General features: G+C 39.4%; 2 protein-coding genes across 3 annotated transcripts in view; one reads left to right on the plus strand and one right to left on the minus strand.

Annotated features, from left to right (window-relative positions):
• The window catches only part of NPC1 (NPC intracellular cholesterol transporter 1), a 28176-nt gene extending 22519 nt beyond the window's left edge, over positions 1 to 5657 (plus strand). Inside the window, exons 20-25 of the mRNA XM_065830268.2 lie at positions 491 to 620; positions 1004 to 1204; positions 2053 to 2284; positions 3338 to 3451; positions 4238 to 4400; positions 5031 to 5657. Coding sequence (XP_065686340.1) covers positions 491 to 620; positions 1004 to 1204; positions 2053 to 2284; positions 3338 to 3451; positions 4238 to 4400; positions 5031 to 5110 — 920 coding nt within the window. The 3' untranslated portion in view covers positions 5111 to 5657. The remainder of the gene's footprint in view (positions 1 to 490; positions 621 to 1003; positions 1205 to 2052; positions 2285 to 3337; positions 3452 to 4237; positions 4401 to 5030) is intronic.
• RMC1 (regulator of MON1-CCZ1) lies at positions 5571 to 21805 on the minus strand. 2 transcript variants are annotated; one of them, XM_071804192.1, is made up of 21 exons: positions 21435 to 21805; positions 18680 to 18756; positions 17147 to 17231; positions 16710 to 16766; positions 15591 to 15677; positions 14237 to 14377; positions 13220 to 13327; positions 12721 to 12824; positions 12171 to 12260; positions 11954 to 12059; positions 10948 to 11059; positions 9808 to 9852; positions 9323 to 9376; positions 8742 to 8870; positions 8289 to 8395; positions 7513 to 7632; positions 7279 to 7356; positions 7007 to 7111; positions 6852 to 6920; positions 6488 to 6713; positions 5571 to 5750 (listed from the first exon to the last, which is right to left on the minus strand). In XM_071804192.1, the coding sequence occupies exons 1-21, from the start codon at positions 21606 to 21608 to the stop codon at positions 5671 to 5673; spliced, it is 2154 nt and encodes a 717-aa protein (XP_071660293.1). In that variant the 5' UTR covers positions 21609 to 21805; the 3' UTR covers positions 5571 to 5670. The 2 variants fall into 2 exon arrangements, with proteins under 2 accessions (XP_071660293.1, XP_065686341.1); XM_065830269.2 differs by lacking the exon at positions 13220 to 13327.
• Positions 21806 to 23239: the final 1434 nt, after the last annotated feature.

The raw sequence follows: 23239 nt of genomic DNA on the forward strand, positions 1-23239 counted from the left end.
TCAGGCGAACAGCTTTCCTTAGAGTGAGCTGGCACCTCTTGAGTTGCCCTCTGATTATTTGAGTTGCTGTTTGAACTTAAACATTCTACTGGAATGCTGCAGGTTAAAGATGGTCAACCTAGACAGCCAGTCTCATGACTATTACAAAAATAACATATTATAAAAATGTTGATCCTTCTGCTGGTTTCATTAGAGCACATGAAATTAGTTGGTTTTTTTTTTTTTGTTCAGATCCTTCAGTTTGGTATAGTTCCTATCTGGTCAAATGTAGATAGTACCCAAGTAACTGAGTTCTCTGGTAGCCCTTGCCTTAGTAGTAATAAATAAAAGGACTACAAATTTTATATGAATTTCAGAGCTGATCAGTTATTTCATCAGTGAAAATGCTTTTTATGGAATTATATCCTGTAGTGTTGCAAGTCAGAAGTTACTAGTGTTACAACAAAGAATACTTGGTCCTCTAACTGACCTTCCTCCTGTATGTTTTTAGTCACTGATCCATCCTGCACTCGTTGTCGACCACTGACTCAAGAAGGCAAGCAGAGACCCCAGGGCAAAGACTTCATGACATTTTTGCCAATGTTCCTGTCAGACAACCCTAATCCTAAATGTGGCAAAGGGTAAGAGCCATATTCTGTACATCTTGTTTAGACCAGCATGTCTTGCTCTGGAAGCATGACTTGTTTATGTTTGCAGTGCTGGAAATCTAATGTCCTTCTACAAGTAATACAAACACTGACATGGCACCTGTTCTATAGTATTTTCTGAAACAAAACTTGGAAAACAAATGCATCATCAACCAAATGGAACAGCAGCTTTCCTCTGTACAAAGAGAAACAACTTTAATAGTCAGTCTGTCCCAGTATATCTTGTGAAATCTTGAAATGTGTTGAGCTCTGAAGCTTTTAGCAGTTTTGGAAACTGTTAGAAACAAGATGGAGTTATAAAAGCTAATAAATTTGAATGGTGCTGATATTGACATAAAAATGTTATGTTCATATAGAGGTCATGCTGCATATTACTCTGCTGTCGACTTTATAAACAACAAATCTGATGTTGGAGCTACTTATTTTATGACTTACCATACTGTACTGAAAACATCATCTGATTTTATTGATGCCATGAAGAAAGCTCGGGCCATAGCAGATAACATTACAGAAACCATGGGCATCAAAGAGAAGAACTACAGAGTGTTTCCTTACAGGTATGCTTAGATGTTTCTTGCCTTAGTGACAAATATTCAGCTTGAGGAACTGAGAAAACGTACTGGTTAATAAGATGTAGAGACTTGAGTTTTGTCTAACATGATATAATATAGCAACTCTAGAATTTCTAGTAAAACCACAAAAGCACAACTTATATCCGTAGCACTAAATTCTCTTTATTGTGGTTGTTAGCTAGCTAAAATCAAGAAACCTGTCTTTCAATACAAAGGCTTCAGCTTAGGCACTTCCTAGCTTTCATAGTAGGGTTTAATAGTTGTAGCTTAAGCAGGTATGTTGACCTGGATTGTTGCAAGCTATAATGTGAATGTATTGACTTTAAGTTTAAACCTAAAGTGAAGGCAGCAGTGGTGGGTAGTACCTGTCTAATGGTTGCATGATTAACATACTGAAGACTCTATAAGAGTACCACAATGAAATTGAGTTGGAATTGATATCTGTACAGCTGAAATACTGATTTCTTAGCTTCAAAGAATTCTATCCATCCTTATGGTCTCACTGCATAAGGAATCAGTTCAGACCCTCTGCAGTAGTTCCTACAGGTACCACAAGTGATCTGAGGAACTACACTCTGGGAACTACTGTAGCTGCATGTATAGAACTGTGGGAGTTACCCTGGCTTCCAGATACACCAGCTCTTCATTAACTCCTCAAATAAAGGTTGTATAACAGCCAGTGTCCTGTAGGAGCTGTTCCACTGATGGTAGGAAGCCAGTTCCTGTTGCTGACTTCTGTAAGGAGGGAACTACTTTATCCTTGGCACAGAAGCTAATCTGATTTTGGCATATAATAGGAAGATGACTAACTGCAACTTCTCTTCTTTCCACAGTGTGTTTTATGTTTTCTATGAACAATACTTGACAATTGTGCATGATACCATCTTTAACCTCTGCATCTCCTTGGGATCGATATTTTTGGTGACAACGGTGCTGCTTGGTTTTGAAGTATGGGCTGCTGTTGTAGTTTCAATAACTATTGCTATGATAATTGTCAACATGTTTGGAGTGATGTGGCTCTGGGGCATCAGCTTGAATGCGGTTTCATTAGTGAATCTTGTCATGGTAAGTTAACAAGGCATCCCTCTGTTTCTGTTTCCAAGTCTTGAGCAGTTCTGTGTCTTACATATTTATATTCCTGATGCTGAATAGTATTTTGCACTAAGCTTTGACAGGCATTTGAACAGTAGTGGAACTATCTTAATACATCTAGATGGTGGGTAGAAAACAGGTTTATTCTGATGACTAGTCCTAGTACTGATAAGATGGTGCATAGCTGACAGTTCAGTTGCTGTATCTAGTGGTGGTCTCTTCTGTTCTGCAGCACCAGTTGTATTGCTACTGTATAGGCCAGGTGCTGTTGCACATCAGAGGTTGTTGATACTTAAGGTAAGAATACATAGGTTAGTGTTAAGGCTTCTGCTGTGTTCACATTCTACAGAGCAGATCTGTGTGCTAGCATCAGCCTGGTTCTTGCATAAATGGGTGAAACCACTTGGGCAGAGAGTGCCTTAGTGAAATGCTCCAGAACTTGGTAACTAATTGCTGAGTGCTGGAGCTCTGGTTTACCTTTCTCTGGAGATATTTCTAGCAGATCTGACACAGTTATGAGAGAGTAAACTATTGCCCTGTATTACAACCAGACATACGTTCATGTAAGTCACCTGCTAGGTAAGTCTAGATAAGATGAGATTTGCCAACTGTTAATTTAGTGTTCTAAATGGCTATTTAAATAGCTGAACTCTTATGGTATCAAATCAGCATGTATATTCAGTGTTATCCTAAAGCAATGTTATTGCAGCTAATATCTGTAAACTGATCTTAGTGCTCAGTGTTCACTGCAGGCACTGTATCGAAGCCGGCTTTTTTCAACACCAACAAACTTTTGTTCTCCAAAATGATTTCATGCTCTGATTCCTGTTTAATCAGATTAGTTGTTCATTAGTAATAACTGGTGGTAATATGCCATACAACAGCCTCTAATAACCAAGTAATACTGTAACTTCCAATGACATTCTAACCCTGCTAGAGCCTTTCTTGCTTATCTAGAGGTCTGAGACCTTACCATCAAAGTGCTCATTTAAATGGTATTTTCACATATGTTTCTTTTCACTCTAGAGTTGTGGTATTGCTGTGGAATTCTGCAGTCATGTGACAAGAGCGTTCACTGTTAGTACTAAGGGCAGTAGAGTAGAGCGTGCAGAAGCAGCTCTGTCTCACATGGGCAGTTCAGTAAGTATCCACTGTATTGAGGGGAGGGTGGGAATGAGTAGCTAAGTTACAACTTTAGACTATGGTGATATCCTGAAGTTGTAAGGATGGCCTTGCATTTTCTTTTCAGAATATTTGATTAAAACTCTTAAAGGTCAACCTAGGCTCCTACCAGTAATAGAGATGCTCAAGACTCAGTTTTTAGTCTGATAATACTACTACCTAATTCTAGAGAACAGAGCTAAAAGCCTTAGCTGAACTAGTAGTTTTGATTAATTTTGAATTGTCCTGTTGAAGTGCTTCTCTCTTGCACATACTCAGAGGTGACTAGGAAAGATTCTTCTGAAAAAGGTATGCAATTGGAACTTTGGGAATGCAAGCAGGGTGCAGTGTTTAGGTGGTACTCTCATGTCACTTAGACTAAGATAAGTGACCTGGATGGGGTTGGAATAGACTGTTCTGGTGGTGCATGTACTGCACCCAGGTAAGGCACTTCATTGCAATATGAGTTACTTCAGTAGTAGTTTTTATCTGCCTGAAGTAAACGTTAAGTGGCTGTACAGATTAGAGTGACTTTTTAATCATACTGAGCCTGTCCTGTGGTGTCAGGTTCTAGTGGGGAAAAGAAGTTGAACTCTTCTCCCAAGTAGTCCTTTGATCTGATTCAAAGGACTAACAGTCAAGGAAGTATGCTGCACATAGGAGCCTCAAATTATGTAAGAATTTTAGCAAATGTTAAATACTTAAAGCAAATGGATTACATAAAGCCCTACTTATAACTTTAAAATACTTCTTTTTAATTGACAGGTTTTCAGTGGTATCACACTGACCAAATTTGGAGGAATTGTAGTACTGGCTTTTTCCAAATCTCAGATCTTCAAGATATTCTACTTCAGGATGTATCTAGCTATGGTTCTGCTGGGAGCAACACATGGACTAATATTTCTTCCAGTTCTGCTTAGTTACATAGGTAAGATGTGGCAATCTGCTCTAAAACACTTCAAATGGCAATAGCTAGCTACCTGAGGACACTTTCTCTCCATTAAATGGATAAGATAACAGAGATAAAAAGCAGCACTTAAATGTGCCTTTGGTCAAGTAGCGGGTCTGTTGGAAAGCAAGGGTTGACTGGTGGCAGTGGAAGCTCACTGAACTGAAGCAACCACCGCTGGCCTTGTGTGATTGCACTGTGCTGTTCTGCAATGAAGCTGCTGCTGTGGCCCAACTGACAGCAGCATGGTAATGTCTCTTAACCTGGGGACAGGATGGTGGGTGGAAGCAACAAACCTGCTGTTGGACAGTGTTCCTGCATTTGCAGGAGTGATCTCACTTTTTAGTAAGGATGGTCCAAACACTGTCCTCTTGAATTTGGGAATTCATGCCTATGGTGTAGTTCTTAAAAGCAGACTTTAAGCCTTACTTAAGGAGGTTAAGACTGTGGATTCACCTGCTGCTGCTGACAGCTATTAACAGCTGAGCAGAAGCATGTTTCTGAAGTAGCATTAACATAAAGCTGGACCTAGCCTTGTGTGTGCTGCTTGATGACTGACTGATATGCTGTAATGTTGAGACTTTGCTGTAACTGTTTTCTCTCACTCAGGCCCATCAGTAAATAAAGCTAAAACTCGTGCTACACAAGAGAGGACCAGAGGTACAGAACAGGAGCGACTCCTCTTCTAGTTTTTAACAGTGTTCAGTGGACTCAATGAACTCTGGCTTAGGCCCAACTCTCTTAAGAACCAAAGTGCAGCAATGTTTTATGACATCACACTGTAACCATCACTGACTTGACTCATGCACAGATTCAACTAGAAGATACCAGCTGCAGCTTTGGACGTAGCTTTAAACTCAGGAAATGCTAGGTGTGGCTCACATAACAGTATTACTAAAACTTAGGTGTGTTAACAAGATTACTGAAACACTTCTGTTTTCAAGAGGTTGTGTTTTTTTCTTCTAGAAACCTAAACCAGCTGTATTGCAAGTTGAATAGCTGTTCTTGTCAATGAAACTGAGGTGAAGTGTAGGAGAATGGACTGCTAAACCACTGACACTAATTTTAAATGCAAGTCAATGCAATTTTTGTCTCTATTTTTAGGGGGAAGCCAACACAAGTTGTAATATTTTTAGTACTCTTTGCCAAAATGTCTTGTATATACTTTATTATAAAATAGCAATTTTGTAGTTCAAAAATCTACTTAAATGCAATAAATTAAGTTTATACATATCAGTTGAAGTGTCTTTCAGAATGTTGTGGGCTTCATAAGAGCTTCTTCTCCAAAAACTTGTTTGAAGAAAGTGACATGTTCTTCACAGTGCTCACCTAAAGGGGAGGGTGGAAAATAAGTTAACTTCAAAACTCAAACTGAGAAGCAACGCTGTAGTTTTGCTTAACCTCAGTTTAAAGTACTAATTACTTAATGCTTTTGAGTAAAGGAGTTGAACAATTTTAAAGCAAGGGAATACTGGAGTGTCTCTAGTCCTTTAACAAGTATTCTTGTAATGGAGCAGATGTCTGATATAGTTCCTGTATCTAACCAGTGGATTTATATCCATGAGAGTTCTTTACTGTCAAGATGCGAGATGTTGGAGTGGCATTCTGTGCCTATAGGCTATCTGGTGACTAAGAACATGCTGTTGGTACTAGCAGTTTAATTTTTTTTTTTTTTAGAATGAAAGGAACTCTTGTATAAAACAGGCCTTGAATTTTTGTAATCTGTGGAAAGACAACTGAACTAAAAGGTTTCTTGATCCAGTTCCTGGCTTTAGGAGAAAGCACTAATTAGAGATAATGGCTTTGCTAAACTAAGCAGTGCAAGCAACTGCAAGCCAAACAGGTTAGCTTATTCTGCAAGTTCTTCTTTGGCTCAGCCTCTTCACTCCTGGGTGCAGTATACAAAGGAGTAAGACAAATTTGGAACTATGCCTAAAACTAAGCCTAAAATACAGACTAAAATGCACCAAGGATTTTATCTTGTAATACGGACTCAGCTGGAGCAGAATTGAAACAAGTCTTAGTTCTGCTTGCACTATGAGTATCTCGGTCTGCTTGTTGCTTACCTGGTGTGAAACTAGGGTTTCCTCGTAACCGCTGATTCCTTTGTTCAAAGAATCTGAATATTGTATAGAAAAGCATGTCATCTTCTGCTTGTTTTGCTGCATCAAGGAATTTGCGGGCTGAAATGCTGTCATGTCCTCCAATGCCCCTGATGAATCTCAAGGCAGCCAAAACTTGATGTTTGGACAACAGAACTTCCACTATTTCATCATTTGCTGTAGAAAGTCTCTGTGAAGTCAATTACAGCTGTAAGACTTCTAACAAATGATTGAGATGCTAGTTAGTCACTTCAAGCTTGGTCAGGTAAGCTGTTTGACAAGTCTAACCCACATGTGACATGGAGTTACTATAGTCTGAAATGCTTACTTTTAGCATGTCCAGAGAGAGCTGATGTGCGGGAGGGTAAATGCTTTCCAGGGACAGTAACAGACAAGCCTAGGGCAAAAGAAAGAAATAACCTTGAACTTCTGAAGACTTCCCACCTCCACCACTAGCTTATTGAAGCACCTTGTCTTACATACCAAAGGCTTGGAGTCACTGAGCACATGGTACTGCAGAAACTGATGGAGCATGTAGAACAAGTTGTGTTGAACTAGGGTTTTGATGACCAGCTCATACAAGTAGTGCTGTGAATGCAGGAAGAAGACCATCAAAGGTAGGTCTCAATACCAGTCTTTACAGTCTAGAAGGTAGTGTTGTATAGGACTTAAACACATGACTGAGACTGGTTTGAAACTCTGTGTAATTTCATGGAGGTGATGTACTTGGTATTTCATGTATGAAAGTCCTTTACCTGAACTGCAATCTGGAACTGGTTAAGAGAGCGAATGTACTCCATCAAGACTGCTATAGTGAACTTATGAGGTGCTTCCTGGACAAGAAACAAGTGTTACGTGGAACTTGCACAGCTCCCCTTGTTATTGACAACCCCATGAGAATGGGCATCAAAATACCCTAATCCTGATAATAAACCCTTCCCCAGGCTATTTCAAGCAGTCAAGTTTGCTAGCACTTAAAGTTAACTTACCTTCTTCTCTGTAAATACAGATAAAACATGTGTGTACATGTCAGACTGATCAATGACCGCTTGAGTGCGGACTGGACGTTTCAGGAGTGGATTACTTCTACTCAGGCCTGCTTCTACCACCTAGAAGAAAAAAGCCTTTTTAAAAGAAAACTAGTGGTGTAGTACAGTTTTAGTCTCAGACTGTTTTTTTTCCATGGGGAACATAATTATAAACATGTTTTGTTACTGAGCAGATTCACATCTGTGGTCAGGTAATACTAGATGCATTCTATTCAGTGTGGGCTTTCACATTAGAACTGCTTTTACAAGTTATATAAAATGAAGCTCCTATTATAAGTCTTAAAGCCAGGAGGTGAATCAATCTTACTATGTTGACACAGGCATGCTGCTTTAGAAGGATTTTTAGCATGTGGCTGCACTATGAGAGTTTTAGCAGAATTAAGGGCTTCATCTATTGTGCAGTGGTACAGTGTGCCATGAAATCAGTGGTTTGGAAATTTTGATAGTTACGGGTTCCAAGTTGCTTTTTAAGCTTCTACCCTCTTCCTGCTTTCAAGCACTGCAATATGTTACTTGTCATGCTGGAGATGAGCTATGCAGCATCTGCCACAGCAGAGCACTGAGTGGGGGTCTTGGTGCATCTTGCATAGTGGACCTTCTGCTGCGAGACTGAGGCAGACAGGGAAGAGCAGATATTTTGCCTTCACTGTGATGCAACCTGAAATGCAAATAGCATTGGCCTGTCTTTGTAAGCTGCTGTATCTAACATCGTTTACCATTGTATAGCTTTGCTCAGCTTCCAAGTACTTCTTATATTCATTATTCAGTTTGTCAAAAACAGTTGCAATCACAGACAGTGATCCCCTTTCTGGCTCACTAAGCACTGAAAAGATAAAAAGAAAAAAATAGCTATGAGGAAAAACAACCAGGAGCTTAATGTTGCCTTTTTCAAAAGGTGATCTTTAAGGTTTATTCTAAATAAACACTTTCAATCAGGTCAGATTTACTTAACCAAAGGAGTGGGGGAGAAGGGATTTAATTCTTTCATGTGGTTACATAATTCCTTTAAGAATGGTGACTGAGGGTAGTCTAGGTAAATGACATCTTACAGGACCAAGGTGGTTTCAGAGGTGATCTCAAATCTAAGAACATACCTGGCTAACTTGTGTGAGCGCTTATGAAAAAGCAGTGTTGTACTTTCAAGATACAGATAAAACATCTGAACTTACTTTGAGAACATACAGATAGGATAACCATTTTGCATTCTTTCCTTTGGAGAAGGAAATCCATTAGTTTTCCTTTATCTAGCAAGAGGTTAACTACAGGTTCAAGTTTCACTTGAAGACTCCAGAGGTAACCTTGATTTGAAAGAATAAAACAGAAGTGAATTTCCTTACACAGTTGGATGCCTAGGCTATACTTTTCCATTTTACATCTCAATCATGATTTATTTGCCTTCACCTATGTTTTAGAGCAGCATTACCCCAGAAAAGTTGTAGTAAAAATATGGTCATCCTCAGTTATCACTACTGAGAGTAGTCATCTTACTAGGTACATCTGCTTAGTCATTGATTTTAAGCTGGTTTGTGCACTGTGGGTATAAACTAGCCTCTTTTTGACACTAAGTATTGTTAGGGAGTAGACTTGCCTTAGCTTACTGAATTATTTGGTATATTGCCTCCTAGAGAAGTTGTTTAGAAATGGCTTATATAGAGTTTACTCAGCATAAGTAAATTTGCTCAGCAGAACTTCTGCAAGCTGTGAACCTTTGAACTTTTCTGCTTCATTCGTAGAAAAGGTTGCCGCTTACCTTCACTTGCACTGATGATTATATCAGGTTGAAAGACAATCCAAGAAGAAGAATCTAAATGTTAAAGTTCTAACATCCATAGTTAACATTGATTCTAAACTGTTACTAAATTCTCATTTCTGTACTGAAGCAGATCCCATTAGTGTCACTTAACTTTACTGTCACCTTTTCTTGTAAAAGGTCTTGAACAATATTCTTGGAAATAGAACTTCAATTCCATAGTGTACCTATTCAGTCCTTTCATATGTGCATCTCAAATGACCAAGAAACATGGTATTGCATTATATTAGATTTCCATATTTACAACTCAATGAAAGCATTACGGTCTTTTGGGAAGCATGTTCTTTTGTCTTAAAGTAAATATGCATAATCAGCTAAAGCTGGACTTAATTGGTCAAGGTAAGAAATGCCAGCTACTTCTATGCTTGGTACATAGAATGAGGCTTTACCAAGACTCTTACACTTTTGAAGTATTGAAAGGATACAGAGTTTACATGGAACAGGAGATGGACTTGTCACAGAGGCTGGACCTGCAGAAAAATTAACATCATGTGAAGAACAGTACTAGTCTTGCAGTTCTCCTACGTGAACAAAATACAAACTACAATCTTACACTGAAAAGGCAAGTATAGATTGTAATGTCTAACAGTCATGTTAAAACACACAGGCAAAAAAGATATATCCATTTGTGGAGACAGATAATCTACAGAAAAAATCTGACACTGGGAAGACAAACAAATTCTTCAACACCTGACTCTTGTTTTTTAGCTAAGCTAAACCATGGGTGCAGAAGTATTCCATTTCTAGTACAGCAAATGGAATCTATGTAGAATTATAGTATTTATATGTACTCACATTAGTTTTAAAAAAAAAGCAAGACTGGTTTGTACTTTCTTTGTTTAATACAAACTTCCACCTGCAGATTTCAGTCATACTTGCTGTTAGTGACTTCACAATTCAGATGTTAGAGAGGTTTTATGGTGCAATTGTTCCTATAGAAGCATCTTTCTCTTCTGTAAAGAGAACCACATGGCTTTGCCCTATGTTACTGGAACTACACTCAGACTATTTCTAGCTACTTCCAGCTTGAGGGTAATTATCTGCTACACTTCTAGGACATGAAAACAGAAAGATAATCCATGAAGAATCTAAGTGGTTAAGTCCTAATATTGATTTGAGAGTTGCTTCTAAACTTGATTCTAGCTTAGATTATCTTCCAGCCTCTTTCTGTTATTTAGGAATGGCTATGTAGCCATGATTTAAGCCAGAAAAGTATGGAGTGCTTTTGAGTACACACACACGCTTTTATAGGTGGGGAAAAAAAAAAAAAAACAAACACCACACACCAAACCAACACACATACCACAAACCAACCAAACAACTTTGAAGTATAAAGGCAAAGCACTGGGGAAGTATGTGTCTTAAATAGCAACTCTTATTATTCTGTTTGGAACACAAATTTACACTCAATACCTTATTACCTTCTTTCTCACCCTCTCCTAAGTATGTATAATAGAAATGTTAGTAACCAGCACCTTAAAAATTGAAACACTCTTGTATGCCAGCTGCTATATTTAGATAATCTTGGTAACAGTGTTAGGATATTTATTATATAGTAGTTTTACCTGCTACAGGTATTTGATAGGGTTGTATTGATCGAGGTGGAAGTACAAACTGATGGATTGTAGTAGACCCATCAAATTCTCCTTTTAGCTTGATATCAAATATAACTGAAGTCTGCAATTCAGAAGAGGAAATTAGGATTCACAGATGTGAATTACCACACATTTACATGCATTCAGACTACTTTTCACTCTACCATTCACTCTTGTTCAACTTGGGTCACTAATGCTTCTACCCAGTATGGACAATGTTCTCATCCTTGCACAGTGGAAATCAGTTTCACTTCTAACGCTAGTGAAACATGACTTCAATTATTCAATCATTACCTTATTTGGTCTGATTTTGTTTTCTGTATTCACACAGTCATGTTTATAGCTTGACCAAAATGCTGGAGAATATGTGCTCTGGGTTAAATGCTTGAGTGTAGAATTAACATGAATTATAGCTGAAACATCAACTAACCACCCAAATGAGATAATGTGCTCTGGTTCTTGAAGTTGTCCAAGAGAAAATAAAAGAAGCCAAAGCTTTTCCACAAGTTAAGAGAAAAGTACCATTTGAGCCTTACCACTGATCAGGCTTTGCTATTGAGTAGTGAGCTAGCAAGTTTTACCTGTGCTACTGCATGCATAAGATCATTTGTATTCATAGAAGTTCTTGCAGAACTGGGCCTTCAACAATTTAGTATCTGATTTAATTCTACCTCTTCATATAATGTCTTAAAAGTCTACACAGTGCAGCATCAGAGTATCATAGGAAACTAACAAGAAAAAAGAAGTGCATGAAAAAGCAGGCAGTGGCAAAAACCCTGCTAAAATGTTAGCCCAACAAGGTAAAAGGATAAGTCTGTATCTCTTATGCCTTCATGGATTTATTCCTGCAAATACTCTGGCTTTTGGAAAAGCTAAGCACATGCAAAAATACTTTCTAAAGCTAACAGCCATCATTATTAAAATCTGCCCATAGCTTTTAGAAGTTAAAATACAACATAATATAAATAAACCACACCTCAGTGTCCTGATGATGGACTACCACCAAGTTATCCACAACATTCAGTGCAAACTTTCCAGTTCTGTTCAGCTTTAAAATATGTGTCTTCCTACAAGAGCCCTCTCTATGGAAACAGAGATGAGAAGAACAGGTCAGTAAGCCTGTTTAAACTAGAAAAGCAGATGTCTCTTACACACCTGTGAATTGCCACTAATCTTCTTCATTTTGCTCTTACCTTGGTAAGTGATAGAGGACCACTTCTGCTCCTGTACTATTGGAAGTCCTTGAGTGATGCCTCAAATAGAGAACATAAAGCTGCCCATATCTAATGAGACAACAGGATTAAAGCATTAGTTTCAAGTAAGAGCTCTACCAGTCTGTTAGAGCTATACATTCAATCCTAAAAGAACAGATGTGGAATTACCTAAGTCAAGTGATCAATTAATTAAAGGTGAAAGACTAAACCAGCACTTGATACATCACAATGCCTACTCATGCAAGTTAGACTTCTAAGAACTCTACCAATGCTTCAGTTCAAAAATGAAGCATTCTCAAAACTTCTGTACTAATCAAGAACAATTTCATGTGAGACTTCTCAGCTAGCTTCCCCTCCCCACCTTGCCCCAAGAGAGTTGTTTTGTTCAAGGCAGTAACTGAAACACTTTAAAACAGTAGTACAGCTAACACAAGAAGCAAGTGCAACCATGGTAATGTTCTTGTCTTTTCTCAGTATCCCCAAAACTGTCACACTGCTCCATGAAAGGCTTGACTGGTTAGATACATACATTGTAGCCACCGCAATGTCTCTTTCAGAAAGGCTGAGCTTGGAGGATTTCGGTGCTGCTGGTAACTCAATTTCAAATTTTGATAGTTTTGACATTGTTCCACTCTGTTAAACAGAAAAAAAATCGAAAGAAATTAATTGTTAAGACTTGAAACAGAAAGCTCTCAAGTAACCTTTAACCAAAGGCTCCATCAATAGCACCCCCATGAGGTGAAGGATGGTGATGATAGCTGAAAAGAAAAAAAGGGTTTGACACTTTTATCCTACCGTGATGCTAAATACATCCTTCCAGTATTCTAATTTTAGCAGCTTTATCATCTTGATTTTATAACATCAGCTTCAGCTAGCAAAACATTTCCATTTTAATTAAGTCAAGATAAATTTGTATGCAGATCCCATTTACAGTTGATCTCAAACTGCAGTTCTCTTAACTTCCTTTATCAAAACATATGCTCCAATTTTTAAATAAGTGCTTACTGGCAAGGGGAAAACATCAGTACCTCCTGCCAGTCAGTGTCTCCTGTTGTTCCTGCTAACTCCAGAATCTGCATTACACTCAGCATATTCCTGCTCCCACCCAAGGTTTCCTCTCTCCTCTTCCTCTTTTCCTAAAGAATTTACATTTAAGCAAGTTTTCAGAGTTTCCAAAACTTCTGCAATTCACTTCCCATTCTCATTAACTCATTCTTGAGTGTGAAGTGTAAACACTACAGAAGTCTGTCCTTTGCTAGAGCTCTGTTTTCAAAGATTATTTTAGTACAGTACCCTTTTCATTAAATCTTTAAAGATTACTTTCTGAACACAAAATAAAAAATACTTAGCTTCAAGCTACAACTTGACACAAAACATTAAGGAGAGGGAAGCATGACCTAGGTCCTTAAAAATAAAGCTGTGAGAGTCTAGTAAGTCCCACCTCGCCACCTAAGAGAACATCATTTCCCAGTAACCTTAAGTGTTATCCACAGGGAAGAACATTATGAGAAATAAATACTACAAAAAAGTCCTCTCATGCTTGGGACAACAGCTGTTTAAGCACTACGTTTTTTCTTTCTTTCAAATTCATCCACTCACATTTGGAAGGTGGTTGTTATAACCACAAGTAAAAGGCCCTTAATTTTTCTTTATTGCCATGCTACAGAGTGCAAATGCCCATAGTAAAATTAAATAATATATACTTCTTTAAGGGAAAGAAAAAAAAAAAAAGATCTCTTGAAAGATATTTAAGCTGTCAAATACTGTGTCACTAATTTTTTTCTCCTTTCTCAAAGTCAACTGTCCAACTGGACACACCTCTTTCCAAAGAAGACATAAGAAAGAGCAAATTACTTAATTTTAAGCCATCACCTAGGAACTGTGTTATATATTTTTGCTTTGTGCTTTGCTTATTGCTGTATAAGGATGTGAACACATGCACCTCTTGGAAGAAATCCAGGAAAAGCAACAGAATATTTGAACAAAGAAGCAGCCTAAAAACCCAGAAGCACACAAAACGACAAGTGTGGGACACATCTCTTTACCTTGAAATAGAAAGGCTGCAGGACATTACCAAGAACAGTGGTCGACAGAAGAATAACAGAGCTCTCTGGACAATACATGTACCAGTTGACATTAATACTCTGATTCTTCAGAAGTTTTAAACTTCGTTTCTCTGGTAATACCTGGAAACGAGGGATATTAGCATTATAGTGCCATTAGGATTCCACAGCATCAACAGTTCTACACAGTAGCTAGGACTGTTAAGTGAGAAACAGTTAACTGTCAGCGCATTTGCAGCGTGAGAATTAAAAATCAGAAACGTGACAATTACAGCTTAGGTCCTAATTTACTGTAGCCAAGGACATGTGCATCGAATTGTCCTCAAATGCTAATGAGCAGAAAGGTGCTGCGCCTTGCCCCTCATTCAGGTCTGGGTATAAGTTCTGTCCATAACAAAGAAAACAACTAGCTTTACGCAACTAGTCAAATTTTTATGAAAGTTATTGCAAGATCTTTGCTGCCTTCACTCCCCAGCTTCCTTAATATTTTCTTTTAAGAACTAAGATAGTACATAAATTGATTATCTTCATTTAGAGGGCTTAAATAATTCTCTTCAAAAATATACTTATTTGATTTGATCCTTTTACCTGCAGGGTTGACATTCATGATCCTTTTAGGTGCCAAACGTATTTTTCCCCTCAAATAGCAGGAAATAATGCTGCTTTTTCAGTTACTTCCTTTAGTAATAGTTATCAGTAAGAGTAATTACGTGAAACACCATGTCTTAGCTCCAGGACCAGAACTATTGGGAAGTGCACAACTTTGGAGGAAGTTCATAATATCCCTCATCATGAATGTCAGAAAGGGCTATTTATTCACGAGATTTCTTAAAAGCATGTGCTAAAGTAATTAGACAAACACAGAGGAACTCAGACAATGAGACTAACACAAGAGCAAGCTGCCAATTTGCAGAAGGATGTCACTATCTAGTAAATTCTTTGTTCTTTGCTGCATTTTAAGCATGCGCATATCCTCCTCAATGCCAATTTGTTTTGCATTAAGTGATATTTCACATTAGATTTAGATACTCATTTCCATACAAGCCAAAAGCATTTACTAATCTAGAGTTATCGAGCCTTAATTCAGTACTCCTTTACACAGGGTCTTTGTTAGCTGTGATAAATAACCTGTTAATGATGAATTCCCTCTGCCCAAAAATGTATTTATCTCAAAGAAAATAACCGTAATCTACAAACAAAACAGCAGAATTTATCTTTCTGGTTTTAGCAGTGCACTTTCTCAATTGGACAGTTAGAAGAAAGGAATTCAAAAATACTGTCACAAATTTACATTTTCAAATCTCTAAATATGTTCTACAGGAGTAATTTGTCTTACCTGGTATAATTCAATTCCTTGATCTGTGATGAAGACAATTTCTGTAGAGCTTGTCCAGCAGAATCCTAAAATATTGGCATTCTTTGTCTTTTAACAAACAAGTAAACAAACACTCTTTTACTTGGAAAAAATGAACTATTCAGATAAGCTAATATTACTAAATGAAGAACGTGGGATCAAGGGCAATTCAGTTATCCAAACACTGGAGTTAACGCTTTTGGCCACCCAGCATGCATCAGCTACTTTTGTTAAGACTCACAAAACTATGTACTAATACAACTACTGTAGGATTTTGGGCAGCGTGTAAGATTTACAAGTTAATTACACAGTCAGATTTTATTTATACAGCCAAGTTCTTCTGGTCCAAATCATGCTGCCAATTCAACCCATTCCTGACATGAAAAGATGGTTCCTTCTGTGGACAGAAATCAAGAACTAAGCGGACGTATTTACAGTGACTTCACTCAGAACACTACCATTAATGCTTTGCTAGAATGGTTTACTCAAACACACAATCCTGAATAACAAAGCAGAGAGTGCTTCAGCTTTCAAGTCTACAGGAATAAAAGAATCTGTGCAAATCAGATTTTTAACAATTTACTTCAGCATTCTATTACCCCAAAATATAATTTATCTTAGTTGGAAAATACCAAACAGTAATAATGGTACTTGTTTCTCATTAAAAAAATTGTCAAAAAACCAGAAGGGTTGTTTAAAAATACCAAACATAGTCTGCAAACTAGTAATATCTTACTATCACTGATCAGTGAAATTAAGGTAAAACCTCCACATTAACATGTGTATCATTACTGCCACTGTTTTTGTATCATCAGTACTTAGTCTCTCCTCTCCTTCTACAACCTTGACTTTTGTTGCCTCCACAGCATTTCCAGTCCTTTCTAGGAAAGACTTAAAGTGACTGGACCAGGAAGTTTTTAATGGTATTGTTCGTACTTGTTTGTTTACCTCAATTCAGATAGATAGTAGTAATTACATATCTCATTTCCTTCATGTTAGTGTTTCGCAAGGTATCTCAATGAGTTCTCTTGTAGAGTAGAGGCCACCAGTGTAACTAACATTAGTTTCACTAAGCATACAAGCTTTGGACATTTAACTTACCTTACATTCCTGTGTATACTCTAGCTGAGGGCTATCCGGAATAAAATTCAAAAAATCCTGCAAAAATGCCCATGGAGTATGTCAGCAATTATGAAGCACAAACAAGATACATACAGAGACACGAGAGAATAGATATTAGTTTATCAAGTTGTTTTGGTTGAAATATATAGAAGAAAAACTTACTATATTCCACTTCACCCCTGCCAGGGAATTCTTTACAGGAGTTGGCTCCCCCCCACTTTTTCTTAAATGATGACACTAGCAAAACAACAATGTTGCCTGTTCAGCCTCTCAGCATGATAGTGGAATTTTCACTACAGCTGTTAGCCATCAGTCCTCTTGAACATTTGTCTCAGGCTTTTACTCTGGTACTGTCAGTATTTATAAGATTTCCAGCTCCAGTTCCCTGTCTTATCTGCAGGGTATAGGTTTCTTACCACACTCTTCAAAGTTCTCTGTACAGCCAGTATCTTGTTCCCCAAGGAAAACTTGATGCACTTCACTTCTCCTTTGTCTTCCATCCTATACAGAAAGAAAAAGGAGTTATGGAAGTATCATCTAAAATAGTTTCCTCCAGAACTCTAATACACCCTCAAAAAGAGAATGACGGAATTGAAAGCATAATGCAAATGCTTTTGAATATAACACAAGTGTTGCTGGCCAATTACAGGATTCAAAATTCAGACTGGAAAATAAAGGCAGTTCATTCTTCAGAAGTCCTGCACACATCTGTTACAGAAACACAGCTAAGGCTGCACAAATTAGCACCTGAAGTTATTACAAATGCTCAGCTCTGCTGGCCTGTGATGTGGAATTGGAAGACTGGGACTATTCAAACCTGTGTTCTCCGTTCTGTCTCAGTGAGCCTGAAGCTCTGTGACACTCACCAACATCCTGCAATCAGCTCCTTTACTTCCAGAACTACTGCTAATTGACACAAGCCCACTCACCTCTCCATTAGGAGACATACTTTAGAAGAATTTCTGATGTCAAAGGAGGAGCGAGGCTATTTTCACACCATTTGAAAGAATAAGAAATGTATTCTTACCAAGCAAGCATCAGTACAATTGGCATGAATAAAGTAGAACTACTTCCAGTATGCATTATTAAGTCCAGACAAAGAGAGAAATAGATAGGCAGAAAAATTGTGGAACCTGCTGAAGTTCACTGAGTGTTCTCTCAGGATTTGTGACAAGGGTAGTCCAATAAAAAAGTCAAATAAAACCAGCAACTTTCAGGATAGACCCTATGTAATACCTGACAGATCACAGTAAACACACTTTGACTGCAAATTGCTTTATCCATATGTGGATTGAAGCCACCTTCGAGCAAAAGAATATTTCCTTATATATGGACAGCAGAGTACAAAGAGCCATTGCTCTTTACAGAAACATATATAAAATAGTTTTCTAAAGACAAAGTTTCATTGGAATTACTGTTGTCCGATTCTGCAAAAAAACCCCCACATTTCAACAAAAAAAATGGACGATATAAAAGACAATTTAGATTAAACAAGAAATCATGCAAGAAATGTAGGAAACATTGTGTTTGAATCATAGGCATAAAATTCAGAAATTACAGTTCTCTATAAATTTAAGTTTACTTCATTTTGTTTAACTTGCTAAATAGCATCCTTGAAAAAGTTATTGCTGTTGTAGGAATCACCAGGTTGAATCTCCACACTCTACTACATACATAGCATGTTTTAATAAAGCATTGCTGTTAATCAAGACAAAAAAAAAAAAAAAAAAAAAGGCCACAGCCTAATAACTTCTTCCCCCGGAAGATTATAAATTCATGAGGGCAAAGCATGCCATCTTAATTACAAGATTCTGTCTAAGAAAAAAAATCAAAATATTATCACAACTTCTTGTAAGTTTTATGCATGAACTGTAGTATATCAGTATTAAGTACCACATAATTTTAAGACTGCAGAATTCCAGCCCAAGACAAAGATGACAGTGCCTTACCTGAAGGAAATGGGATTTTTATCCTCCAGACCTTTAACAACAACTCCCGTAGCTCCTCCAGATCGAACAGCAAAAACCTATTTAAAAAAAAAAAAAAAGGTGTTTTGAACACATCTGTAGCTTATTAAAAATCATAACCCCTTAAAATGCTTTCTTTTCTATAAGCCACGCCTTTAATTTTTTTACTAGACACCATTTTTGCTCTTGTACAGATATGCCCGTTCATAATGACATTCAGTAAGTAACCAATCCCTTTCTCTGGAGCTCCAAGTTTAATTGGAGTTTGGAGTTCATAGGTTTACAATGGTACTGCAGTCTTGTAGGCATATTCTGAACTACTGGGCAAGTTAAAAAAGAAAGTCTGTATAAGCTTTCCTTTTTTTTTTTTTTTTTAATAGATTCTTATTTTCCTAAGTCAGGTACTGGCACAAGTATCTGAGACAAACGGGCATTGTTTAAAACAAAATCAGCTCGTGGACTGGGAAGCAGCATAACTCAGTGATCCAGAAGCTTTATCTTGTCAGAACATGTTCTTAGGTAGGAATAGTTTAATAATAATCTGCAGTTTTATCTGTACCTGAGAAGTTTCAGCCAACTTGCACTAACAACTTAAAGAATTCCTTTAGCACAACTGCACACACATATGTATAAAACCTGTGAGAGCTATATGGCTTGTTGAGCTGGAATAAGGTAACATTAAAAAAAAAGTTATGCTCTTACAAACTTTAACTGGCTTAGAAAAAGAAAGTCAGGCAGATGCCTTATTTATACTCGTTGTACGTGTAGAAGCACTAGACACACAGATCTGCTCCCAGAATAACAGATATATGGTTTTATTACATTAGGTATGCTATTGGTGCAGCATGCTCATGCAGAAATACAGGTGTCAAGACTATAAAATGCAAACAAGTCCACAGCCTTACTAGAATGACAAATACTTAATTTAACTACTTCTAATATTGATGTAGATAGAAAATGAAGGCAAAACTGTCTTAATCTCTGCAAGGTGAGAAGACACCAAGGACAGATCTCTCAGAAGGATGTTCATCTGGGAAACTGTCATTGAAATACTGGTTCAAAATGGTTTAGAGACGCACCAGAAATGGAACAATTTTAGAGTAGCAAAAAACCACAAAGAATTAAATGTCAACTTTAGTTGAAAATAAGTTTATTTCAAGTGAACTCTTAACCACTAGTTTCTGTGTAGTTATGTCACATTCACACTATGATATAGTGTCTCCTGACAGGCATGTTTAAGTAATCTTATTTCAACTTGCCCTCAAAACCTAAGTAAAGGATTATGATTTATAAAGAGAAAGGACACCACTAATTCTGAACAGAGTGCAACAGCAAGAAACACATCCCAGAAATACTTGGCCACCTCCAAATAGACCCCTGATCATGTCCACACTTCACATGGCAAATCATGACATTTATATGGGTAATAAAGCTTGAATTTTTCAATTCTGTGAATGCTGAGATCAGAGAATGGTTACAGAAATCAGACAGCGGAACGCATCCACATCTACACAAGCCTCATGAGAGACTGTGGATCTTCAAATTATACTGAGTTGAATACTCAGAAGCCCACAGAGATATTTAAGGTGAAACACATTTAAAAGAACTAAAGCCAAGAAACAAAAAGCAAAGCATCAACTCAGGTCTGAGCCACAAGTAAAGCTTCAAGTATTAATTTTTATGAATATACTGAACTTTAAGAATTTAAAAAGGAAAAAAATCAGAGAAATGAAGTGACACACTATAGTGACATAGTCTGTCAGTAATGTTGGGACATTTGGAACAGAAAGAAAGAGTGCTGACTCTGTAGAGTTACAGAAAGACAGCAGTGAAAATAAAGGCTAGTGAAATTCAACCTAATAAATCTATGTTGATGTATTTAAGAAAAAAAAAGTTACCACCGTCTCTAGCAAGATGACAGGTTCTGAGCCAGCAACCAGCAGCACGACCTCGCACCACAGCAGTTCCACAGAAGTGGAACCAGCCTCATCTCAGCAGCCGAGGAAAGGGGAGGAAACCAGCCCCCGGCATGAGAATCTCCAGGCCCCTCTGCTCGGAGAGTGAGCCGAGCAGCAGCCGGAAAGGGCTGAGGCAACAGGCCCGAAGCCGCCACTCCAGCCCGGAGGGGGTGCCCAGGAGCCGCCGGCCGCTCCTTCATCCCGGCCGGCTGGGGGCTCGGCACCGGCACAGGGCAGCGCTCTGTCCTCACCCGGCCCCGGTAGAGAGAGCAGGGGGGAGGGTGGGGACTCGAGATGGGGAGGCGGCGGCTGAGGGAGCTGGGTCTCTTTAGCTTGGCGAGAATGAGGGGTGACCTCATGAATGTTTATAAATATATAAAGGGTGAGTGTCACGAGGATGGAGTCAGGCTCTTCTCGGTGACAACCAATGATAGGACAAGGGGCAATGGGTATAAACTGGAATACAGGAGGTGAAGAAAGAAATTTCTTCTCAGTGAGGGTGACAGAGCACTGGAACAGGCTGCCCAGGGGGGTTGTGGAGTCTCCTTCTCTGGAGCTACTCAAAACCCGCCTGGACGCCTTCCTGTGTAACCTCATCTAGGTGTTCCTGCTCCGGCGGGGGGGATTGGACTAGATGATCTTCTGAGGTCCCTTCCAATCCCTGACATTCTGTGACAACCCCGTGTGTCGACGAGCACCCCCCGGGCAGCCTGTCAGAACGGGTAGCGCGGCCTCCCGCCTCCCACGCGGGGAGCGCCCGCTGCCGCCTCCGCGCCCACCTGCTTATTGGCCTCGTCGAAGAAGACGCAGTTGACGGCGTTGGCCTTCTCGAAGTGCACGGGCCGCGAGCACAGCGCCAGGTAGCAGCCGCCCTCCGCGGGTCTCGCCCGCCCGTCTCCTCCTTCTGCTCCTCCCGCCGCTTCTTCCTCCCCCGCCGGCGGCTCGCGGCTCATGGCGGCGGCTCGAGTCACCCGGCGCTAAACGGTCCCCACCGAAGCCTCCTCGCCGACCGGCCGCTTCCTGTTTACACTCCCCCCGCGCGTGACGCGGGGCCAGCCCTGCCTTAAAGGCGCAGGACGCGGCGGCACCGGCTGCAGGGAGCGCGCAGGGGGAGAGCGGCGGCCGGCAATCGGCGGCCGGCGGCTCAGGGCTGACGGAGCCCCGCCCCGCCCTCGGGCGCGCGGAGGCGGGGCACTCCGGGGCCCCGCCCACTCCGCCGGTGTCTTAGAGGCTCAGGTCCGCCTGCGTGGGAAGCGCTACTTCCGCGTCCTGCGGCTGCCCGGTGTGTCGGGCTGCGGCATCGGGCTTGTTGCGGGCCGGTGTCGGGAGCCAGATCTCGCCCGGAGGGAGAAGGAAGTTCTTAATGAGGCCGGGACGGCAGCGCGGGGCCTGTGCAGCCGCCCGGCCCTTGCCCGCAGGGCGGCGCTGCTTCCAGTCGCAGTCTGGAGCCACGGGTTCGATACCGCCCTGCAGCGCAATGCCACGCTGAAATCCCTCCCCGTACCTCGGAAGGGCCTCAGGGACAGCCGGTGGATTTGGTAGAACAGAAAATACTTACAGTGGGACATGCCATACAGGAGGTAAATACGCTTGGCCCAACCTTTTATAGTGTTTTCTCAATAAAAAACCAAAAACACGCAAAAAATTTTAAGTGGGTGGAGAAAGCAACTGTTTCACTGCTCTGCCTTAACTTGCTCTTTGCTGCATCAGGACTGAAAGGCAGCTGCTATTGATTACTGATACTGGTTTTATGCATGAAGCTGCTTTTTAGTGGCTGTGGTTATAAAATAGATTGGAAAGGGAAATTAAACTCATACTCTGCAAATAGTCCTTATTTCAGTAACAATATTAATAAAGCATTATTGAAGTTAAAGTCTGGGTTGCTTCTCAGCTTATGCTTCTGATTTGTGTTTTAGTTCAAGCAATAAACTAGCAAAGTTATGGGGTTTTTTTGTTGATGATGCACTGGCTAACGCCTGAGTTCACTAGTTGCAAAACCTACAGTATAATTTGGAAATTGTGTGAGAACATGATCAATTACGTATTTGCTTATTTGCTATCAGGTTCAGAAAGGGAAATAGAAGAAATAAAAAAAATATGGGAGCGGGAAGGAAGGGGGAAGTGATACCAAATTACAAGTCTTCAGATTAGACCAGAGTGGCACAACTTAGTACAGGAGAAAGACAAATTTAATTACTAGGTACTAACATGGTATCACACAAACATCTGCTTGCTGACTTGTGACTCAGTCCAACTATAATAATTTCACATCAGACTAGAGAAACTCAAGTCACAACTAGGAACTGCAGCAAGCTATTTGTTCTGCAGAACTGACCCCCCTGTGTGACCAAACAATTCTATGTTAGCTAGAAAGAGCAAGTGTTTCCAGAGCGATTAGAGTACCTTAAAGTTTGTAATTTTTTACAAAATAAAAAGTTAATGGTATGTTAGCCAAAAGTTTAATTAATCCAAGGTAAAAATTTAAGAAATTCTACTGATGTTATGTTTAACCTTCTATGACTTCCCTACAGGACAGCAAGTACTTTTTGTAATTGCAAAAGGAATATTGAGATAGTAGAAAACG

This window comes from Patagioenas fasciata, chromosome 2 (assembly GCF_037038585.1).
Source record: "Patagioenas fasciata isolate bPatFas1 chromosome 2, bPatFas1.hap1, whole genome shotgun sequence".
NCBI classification, from domain to species: Eukaryota; Metazoa; Chordata; class Aves; order Columbiformes; family Columbidae; genus Patagioenas; species Patagioenas fasciata.